The 9300-nt window shown below is 37.9% G+C and overlaps 1 protein-coding gene across 8 annotated transcripts in view; it reads right to left on the bottom strand.

The window, feature by feature from the left end:
• Nucleotides 1-2084: 2084 nt before the first annotated feature.
• Nucleotides 2085-9300, bottom strand: part of esrrga (estrogen-related receptor gamma a) — a 120216-nt gene continuing 113000 nt past the window's right edge. For 7 of the 8 annotated variants that reach the window (XM_017418784.3, XM_017418781.3, XM_017418782.3 and 4 more), the window contains one exon: nucleotides 7463-7707. In XM_017418784.3, the coding sequence (XP_017274273.1) occupies nucleotides 7463-7707 (245 nt within the window). Of the gene's footprint in view, nucleotides 7708-9300 lie in introns of all 8 variants that reach the window. The other variant, XM_037979923.1, reaches the window with a different exon arrangement.

Raw genomic sequence — 9300 nt, forward strand, 5'->3', positions numbered from 1 at the left:
CTTATGTCATCTGGTTGAAAAATATTTGCCTGCAGGTCAGGGCTCCCCCGGTTAAGAAAAAGCTTCTTAAAACATTTCACTGCTATATGCAACATTAAATATCTGACCTCTGCATCCCGTTTACTGTTGCTGGCTATTTGCGAGGTGGGAGGAGAACATGTGAACAGGACTGAGAACTTGAGATAAACAAAAAAACAAAAAAGACATATTAAGAGAAACAAAAACCAAAGAAAATAGAACAATTATAATTGTTTAAACACCAACAAAAAAAGGTTTCTAACAAGCTTGTATTTGTTTTATTACTCTTTCATGCTTATTACTTTCTGAGGTGCATAGTTTTTATTGTTTTGCACTCTAGGTCTCATACTGTACATGTGTGGGGAAAAAAAGGAGTGTGTTGCATTTAGAGCCCTTGGCAAGTGCAGAAATGTTGGTCATTCAGACCGGACACTAGTCAGCTACCCTAACTACACTGTAGCAACCTGTTACTACTTCCTCTTGCCTCTTTCACCCATATCATCTAACACTTCATTCTGTATAGCTGACTTTTATTTTACTTATTCCAAGCAGTTGTAGACATCAGGCAATGTCAGTGTCACTGTGTGTAATTCTGAGTAGTATATACAATTTGCATCATGTTTTTTACTGTTATTTTCTTGCAACACCTGTAGACTTTGTCCAAGGTCATTTTGAGACAGACAAGAAGCTCCATGGGTGTAACGTAAATCCATCCATCCATCCATCCATCCATCCATCCATCCATCCATCCATCAGTTATCTGAGGGTGGATCAGTGAGAGAACAAGTACACGAGAAAAACCCAGATATCCCTCACCCCAGTGACATTTACCAGAGCCCTGTTGTGGATCCCAAAGTCACCCTAGGCCAGTGAGAATATGTAGTCCCTCCAGCATGGGCCTTCCCTGGAGTCTCCTCTCAGCAGGGCATGCCTGTAAAACTTGCATTCAGGAGGCATCCTAGTCAGATGCTCAAACCACCTCAGCTGACTTCCTTTGATGTGAAGGAGCACTGACTCTATTTTGAGCTCCTCTTGGATGAAGGAGCTCCTCACCCTGTTACTAAGGATGAGCCTGGAAACTCTACAGAGGAAGCTTATTTTAGCCACTTGCATCGGGGTTCTCATCCTGTCGGTCATGATCCATATCTCATGACCATAAATGGGGGCTGAAATTACATGGACCAATAAATCAAGAGGTTCACCTTTCAGCTCAGCTCCTTCTTTACCACAACATATCACAGCAACAGACCTCATCACTGCAGACAAAGCCTAAATCCATCTATAACCTCTCTTAAGACGGACTCTGCTTAAGACTGACAGAAAATGATCTCAGTTGCTATGCACTTGGTTGCAAAACCTCTCGGTACACATTGAAGGCCAAGGTTTAAAGATGCTACTAACACCACACCATCTGCAAAAAAACAACGGCAACACCCTAAGATTCTCAAAGCAGACACCCTCCTCTTCGTGACTGTGCCCTGAGATTCTGTCCATGAACAACACAAACAGTATTAGAGAAGAGGGGCATCTGCGCTGGAGTCCAACCCAACCCAATTTATTTTAACCTACAGATTAGCAATAAGTGATTTCAAAATCACAAAAAAGGGTTCTTCTGTATCAAATAAGGATAGTCATTTTAGCAGCTGATTTATGATGAAATAGTCACATCAAGGAACATTCAGCAAAATTTCACATGCATGACTCAACTTTATGTTATAGATTATCTTGAAGTGTCATGACAGTGATCAGTGAAATTGGGCATAACACAATTACCACTCATTTCCACACCCTAATCCTCTGATGACTATGAAAAAAAAACATCTTTAAGAAATAATGTGCTGTTATCTTGAGAAAACAAAGTACCCTTTTGTCCAGATAACAAAATAAAACTAGCTCAACATCACCCATGGCCATTCTCGGCTTCCAAAGCTATAGGTAACTGTCACCTTTATCTTTCTGGGACAATACAATAACAAGAGAAAACTCTCTTTTTTATTGTGCTCTGGACAATTTTTACTCAATTATAGTGAAAAAAGGTGAAAAATCAGAGACAGGAGGCTGATTTCAAAACTGGAAGCCTGGTTTTAATTGATATTGCTCTACTGTAATAATCCTGAAAGGCATAGTTTGGAGTAACACATGTAATGTTTCAACCCATAATAGTTTAAGTTACAGAATCATAGGTCTCTCTTTTTGCATGAACAATATATACAATGTGAAATAAATACATTTACACAAATGGACAGTATTGTTGGAGCACACTTGTATGATACACGTCACAAAAATATACAGGTTATTGTTTATTTTTATTTACTGATGTGAAGCACATCTAAAATCTACGGACATGTTTTCAGTAATACTACAAGGTATTCCTTCATCGGCAGCTCTTCTCCACCAACTTTCATACTTGAATATCCACTTTGTCCCAGTGTTCCCAAAGTTTCTCATCCCTTTTGATATTTTTATATACTTGCAGATTCAGACTGGAGATAGGCTGCAGCACAAGTGGCAGTTACATTTGGGGATTAAATAGAACTGAATGACAAGTCATTGTAGAGCTACATAAGGTTTGGTCTTAGCAGGTTTTAGGGGGAGCGCCGGAAGATGGCCAATCCTGCTCTGTCACTATGGCTCAAATCTTTTCCCTCTGCTCCTGATAAACTAAAACAAAACATGACATTGTTGCAGCTAATGGGTCTAAGCCTAAAATAAGGGCAATAACAAGATGCCCAAAGTGCAAACAGGTCAGAATCTTTGTCTCAAAGGCTCAGCAAACAACTAGACAGTCTGTTTTCCACTACTCCTGGTGGAAAGATGAATTCTTGTTGTTATATTAGACTGGTTTTAATCTTAACCGCAGAATCTCAGTAGATACATCAGTATTTAGGTCCACGACCCAACACAAAAAAAGTGCAACTTTTGCCTTATTATCATACAGTCTTAAACCTATTTCTAATGATGAAGAATGGTGCACATTTTTTTTTTAGTCATCTAAAAGCAGCTTCAGTAATGCAAAACAAAGGGGCACTATTTCCAGGTTCAAGTGTGACTATCAACCTCATTCACCTCAGTGTTATTCACCTTGGACAGATATGCAACATGATATGATTTTAGATATGTTGCAAGTTCACATGAATGGTTTCATAGTTAACAATAAATAAAAACAGCAATAAAAGACAAACAACAGTAAGAAAAAAGCACCTTTTCTGGTACAAATTATGTGTGGAAAAATAATAATAATATGAATAATTATAATGATGTACAGTGATCTGAATGCGGCCTGCCTGATGAGTGGGCAGTGTTTAAAACTACAAATAAAAAACAAATCATTTGCAACTTGACCTACAAATATCCTGTATTTGTTTTTGTATATTTAGCCCCTAAAACAGCATTTATTAACATTAATTTCTCAAAGTTGGTGATAGTTTGAGCACAGGTATGCATTTTGTAATTGTATTCTATGGTACATAGCTAAAATGCCATGAATACAGGATGTGGCGAAAGTTTTTCCCTCCGACCATTTTTCACTTTTTGCAAAAGACATTTTCTAGAAAATAAGCTAAACCATGATACATTTTTATATTGTGTATATTGTCATTTTGAAACTGTAAATGTAATGACTGAGCTGAGCTGTATGGAGGACAAATATGTACAGTGAGTTTATAAAAAAAGGTCATCTACAGTTTTGAAATACTCCAATGAACTTTTTTCAATTTCAACTTTTTTATTTTAACTTTATTTAACCTAAACATATACAGTATATTGTTTCTTCTATAGGACAGTTACACAAATGATCTCTGTTTAAATAGTTTTTAATTCATTTAGATGCTTGATTTTTAATGATACCTTGGTAGAGATGAATGATGTAATTTGATCCCGGTGGTCTTTTTTAACTTACTAGAAGAGGCTGAAGTAAGGTTTGGTTTATTGTGAGAGAATCTGGTGCCCCTAACAGAGTGATCTGACAGACAGACAGACAACATGGCCTCTACTCTACTCTGTTGTCTACAGAAGAAGCACACAGCACAAGGACAGTAATCACCACAAGAAAAAGCACACAGCAATGACTTCAGGGACTCAACAGAGGAAGAACGGATCAAACTGAAAAAGGATTTAAGAAAATAAACTGACAAAACCAAACAAACAAACAAAAAAAAAAACAGCAGACATGAAACACACAAGCTGAACTACATTTTTCTTTGTTTTTTTTTCAATAAAATGTATAATGTTAGAATTATATTCTGCAGAATTTACAATATACAGGGTTAAAGAAGGTAAAGCAAATACCCCCCTTATTAACAATACTGATGGTTGACACAGAACATGTGATGTTAGAGATCAACTACACTTAACCTGCTGCACTGCTCAGCGGTGAAAAGTTGCTATTTTACATTAGATTACACTGTTGTCTAGATAACATATTTTGGCATTCTTATTTGGGATTAAAATTACGTAAATAAAAAGAATTTAGGTGATCCCTCAACCGTCTACCTGTTAAAGCTGTGATCATTTGGCGCTCTGTTGTACCAATGACATAAAAGTCGCTCCATCTAATGGAATAAAAAAGTAACGTGACTTTCTATCAGCTCAGCTTTTCCATTACCTGTTTCTAAAAAAGAAAAACCCTCTGAATTTAAAAAGCAAAACAAGTTTTGCTCACGGTTAAAAGCCTTTATATCACAGTCATAAAATCTTAATTTTAAATCAGTTAAAGCTACAGTTTAGCTTAGTTAGTTAAAATCACATCTTAAATTACTAATCTGAAAGCCTTAATGTTCAGTTTATATGGAGGCAGATGTAGCAGATTTAAATGATAACAAAGGCTAATTAGGCCTAATTAGGTTGAAAGCAGGACAGGAGGCACGTTTATTAAAACAAACAAACAAACTAACTAAAAAACATTAAAAGTACAAGTGACACATCCCAAACTTCTCTGTCATCTGTCAGCCTTTTTTTATTTTCACTCGTTAAGTTTCGTGTGTTTCTCAACTTTTTTGTAAGAGTGCACTTTCCACAGCTCTCAGTCAGATGCTCCGATGACTATTACCAGCTAAAGGCCTGAATTTGAATCTTGAAAAAATAAAACAGAGTTTAGAAGGCAGTTGGTGATGTTAGTGTGCCTACTTCAACCTGTTTTAAACAGCCCATGGTGGCAGGCTAACAAGAAGCTGACACTATTTATGTAATTTAATTTGACTGATATTTTCTTCTATCACCATTTCACTCTTGAGTAAATTTAAATGGTCCCTCCTTAAGTCACACGACTAACATGTGCACCTTACAACAAAAAAGGCCAAAATGTAGACGTTATTTATTGTTGGATTTAGGCAAACAACTGTCTTGCTTTAATCTGATTAAATGAGCCTTGTCACACGGAAAGGTTCTTGTGGTAATTTTGCACTGGATGCTCTTCAACCCATCAACCTCACAGCTTTTAGAGGAAAACAGCTGTCACATCTAATTCTGGTCTACTCTTTTACTGACTAACAGATGAAATGTTGACTTTAACCTATCGGCTTTTGATAGGTTACAGAGAAAAACGCAACCAGTTTTTCTCCAAACCCTCATCCCCTCATTGCCAAACTTAAGCGTGGCACAAAATGTTAATATTGCAGATTTTGTCCATATGCACACTTCCTCCATAAAACCCACCATTACTCAGAATTTCTAAGATAAACTGATTTGTTAATACAACATTACTTGTTATATTGTTTTATATATATGATAATTGCCGAAGGTGATGATGTTGATAAAAAATAAAAGACATTAATTGAATCAGTTTTAAGAAGACAATCTTAACATCAAAACAAAACTGTGTTAGATGTCATATACAGGATGAAAATTATTTACAACCCTTATATTGGTATCATCTCTAAGATTATTTTTTAAGGTAAAAATGAAAAAAGTGAAGAAGTTTAAAGCAACAGTAGTTGTCCTTCAGTCAGTTTTATCAGCAAACCTTGCCTTCTCATTTGTACTTTGTTGAGTAAATGAAGCTCATTGCTTGAAAAAGTCACAAAGAAATCTCTGGACTGATGCAAGAAATGAGCTGGAAGTTGTGAACACCACAGGACAATGATCAGAGTACTATGGTGTGACCTAATGGCACATTAACAGAGTGAAATAGCAACCGACTGGTATGTGGAGAGCTGCAATAAGGGTTGGTAATGAGCTAAAAATGTTTCAAACAGGCATCTAAACCCAGGAGGAGTGATTGACAAGATATATAATAAACAACAATTGTTAAACCTTACAGGAATGTATTCCTGACTATTGACAGAGTGAGTTTTCTTTTCCATAAATTTGCACTATCTATAAATAAATATCCAACAAGAAACAGACCTCAAAGGTTTAGATGCAAACTCACTCTGTTGAGCACGAGCTTGTCCTTATTTAAATCATTTTCAGCTTCATGAAGTGTACAAACACTATTACAATAGGAATACTGACAATTTCGGGAGGCCTGCAACATTTGTTCTCAGCGAGTACAAGAAATGGTTATGCTGTAGTTGAAGTAGAAGGGTGACTGGAAACAATGTAGAATTTAGGGAGAACCAGAAGTTGTCTAAAGCAGTTGTTTCGATTCCTTGTCCTACAAACTCTGAACCCAGCTGGTTTTCAGAATCACCATAGAAATTTTAAATGACTGAATGAATGAACCAGCATTACGCCTGAGGACCAGGATTGAAAATCACTTACAAACCAGAAAAAGTTTGAGTTGTGATCGTAAAGGTTGCTGGCATCCTCTGAATGGATGATTCCATTCTTTGGCAGGGCAGATCTCCTCTTCTTTTCTTCTCGTCTATCTGTCTGAATTTCACTGTACATGTACACTGACAACAAATGTCATTAACACTTTCTAAGTGTTCACTTTTTTTCCTTCTTTCGTTTTCTTCTTGAACACTTAAAAACAAAATAAATAAAAAAATTCTTAGGTGAAATACGNGGGGGGGGGGGACTCAAGTGCAGTCTTACAGTCTTTCAGAACTAAAATGTACAATTCTTAATATCTTTTAAATTTGCTTTCATTTATTGTTTGTCATTATTAACATCTTAATTGGTATCGTTACTCAATGCATAAGTGTGTTGTCTTTATCTAGATTTAAGTCACTGTGTGTAGTTGTTATGTAAGTGTTCTTAAGCAATTGTTTTAAAACATTTTCTTCAATTTGTCAGAGGGAGAGGGGTTAGAACTCCAGCTGTCTGCATCTTCCCCAAAAGAGACTCCAGTGAACTCCCTTTAGTCAACAAGTGTTGGTTTAGGGTTCAGGTCTAAGGTTTAGATCGACTCTTCAGTGTGTGTAGGTGTATGTTTGCTTCAAGGTGTGTAGGAGTGTCTGTGTGTAAAAGAGCAAGAGGTCATTCAAGTTGTGGATCAAAGTTTGCGATGAAGCTCAGGCGACTGAGGCTGGCATCTCTCTGTCCTTCCATCTACTCCCCATCCTCAGACCTTGGCTTCCAGCAGCTCCAAGAAGAGTTTGTGCATTGGGACTTTTCCATCCTGCTTGATGCTGTAGAAGTGCTGCACAGCCTTGGTGGAGGTCTGACGGAGCAGGGGGAGGGTCATGAGCAGCTTGCCAGCCCGGCGGGGATCTTCCTGGTGCTGAGAAGCTTCATAGTCCTGCAGGGCCTCGTGCAGCACATCCTGGAGCTTCTGCACTGCATCCACATCCTCAATATGCATGGAGTCTGGAGACAAAGGAAAGCTAGTGTCAACCTGACATTCAAAAGAAAAACACATGGCAGTCATTTGTGGCAGCATCCACTGATGCTGATGCTCTCATTTAAAAGCTAAATTATTCTAAATTAAATATCCAATCTTAAATGCAGGCCACCACTAAACAATAAACAGTGCTGTGGTTGGTAGTTGACAAAAGTTGGCCTTTTTAAAAGGAGCTTAGTCTTCTTTAGCAAACATCAGAACCTGCAGAAACTGTACCTGCAACTCTCCCACAAGTCAATGAGCTCAACAGTATGTGTTTTTGTCAGAACCTGTGACATGTCCACCTCTGCTGCTGTGTTACTGAGTCAGCTCAGATGGAAAGAATTGCCACAAGCTGTATTCAAAATCTAAACAAGAACACTGGAGAAACGCTCCCAAGAATCAGAATTTTAGGTCAAAAATCCAATAAATGTAAATTCTATTGACTTTCAATTGATTTTGATGTCTGCAGCAGAAGTGCAACATACTTACATTTGCATTTAGATATAAATCACTGAAAACACGTCATTTGAAACACTGAACTTCAATTAAGTAAAAATACTTATTAGCACTCATATGTGCATTATTTTGGCTGAAACTAAAGCCAGGAATGGGGCTTTACCACAATAAAGTAAATCCAGGCACTGCTTTTCTCTCTGCCTTTAAAGTGTGCATCTGTGGGTGTGATGAATGGACAGGTGAAGAGACGAGTGGGAGGAGAACAAAGAGATAGACCTGTAGAATGATGAAGGGATGCAGCAACACCTAATAGTTTTGTTTTCTTGTATGTGTGTGTGTGTGTATGGGTAAAGGTATGTGGCTGCAGCCATCTGTAATCTCTCTTTGAGCTGGCATGTTAGGTGTGTTTCAACATGTACAGCAGTAAAGGATGAGAATGTTCCTCAGTAATAATGCTCTGTATTGCCCCTTAGGGAGGCAAAGTCTTAATGTGAGCTGGCCTTTAGCTCCCAACCTCCGATCAATGTCTCCGATCAATGATTACATGCATGTTAAATAATAATCACAAGCCAACTATCAATGGCCACTTCCACTCGCCATCACCACACCCATGCATGTGTGCACACACACATTACTGAATGGATGTGTGGCTGTGTACACGTTGTTATTACTGTGTTTCATGTATCCATCAGATGACAACACAGATGTGTGTTCTTTATATCAACCTTTTGTAAACTGCATTGAGCTTAAAAATAACTTTTGCTGTGACCCCCTGACATCATGCTGTTGCTCTCATAAGGACTTTCAGCACCTCTCTTTGGGCCAGGTATTTATTTGGTACCGGAAAATCCATCTTACAGACAGACATACAGGTCCACTCAGGCTCAGACAGGAATAAAAGTAAAGAAACTGTGACTCAGAAAGTAAAAACAAGTGTGAAACAAAATAAAACCGCTGCTCGGACAAATCAAATGAGTCAACACAGCCACTTACACACAGATTTGCACATTAACACACACAAACACAATCAAATACACAGAGCTGGATCTATGGAGTGTAATGCATGTATCAGTATGCAGGACCAGACTGGTCAGTGGGCTGAATTCTGGGGGGGGGGGGGG

This window comes from Kryptolebias marmoratus, linkage group LG15, assembly GCF_001649575.2.
Source record: "Kryptolebias marmoratus isolate JLee-2015 linkage group LG15, ASM164957v2, whole genome shotgun sequence".
Lineage (NCBI taxonomy): Eukaryota > Metazoa > Chordata > Actinopteri > Cyprinodontiformes > Rivulidae > Kryptolebias > Kryptolebias marmoratus.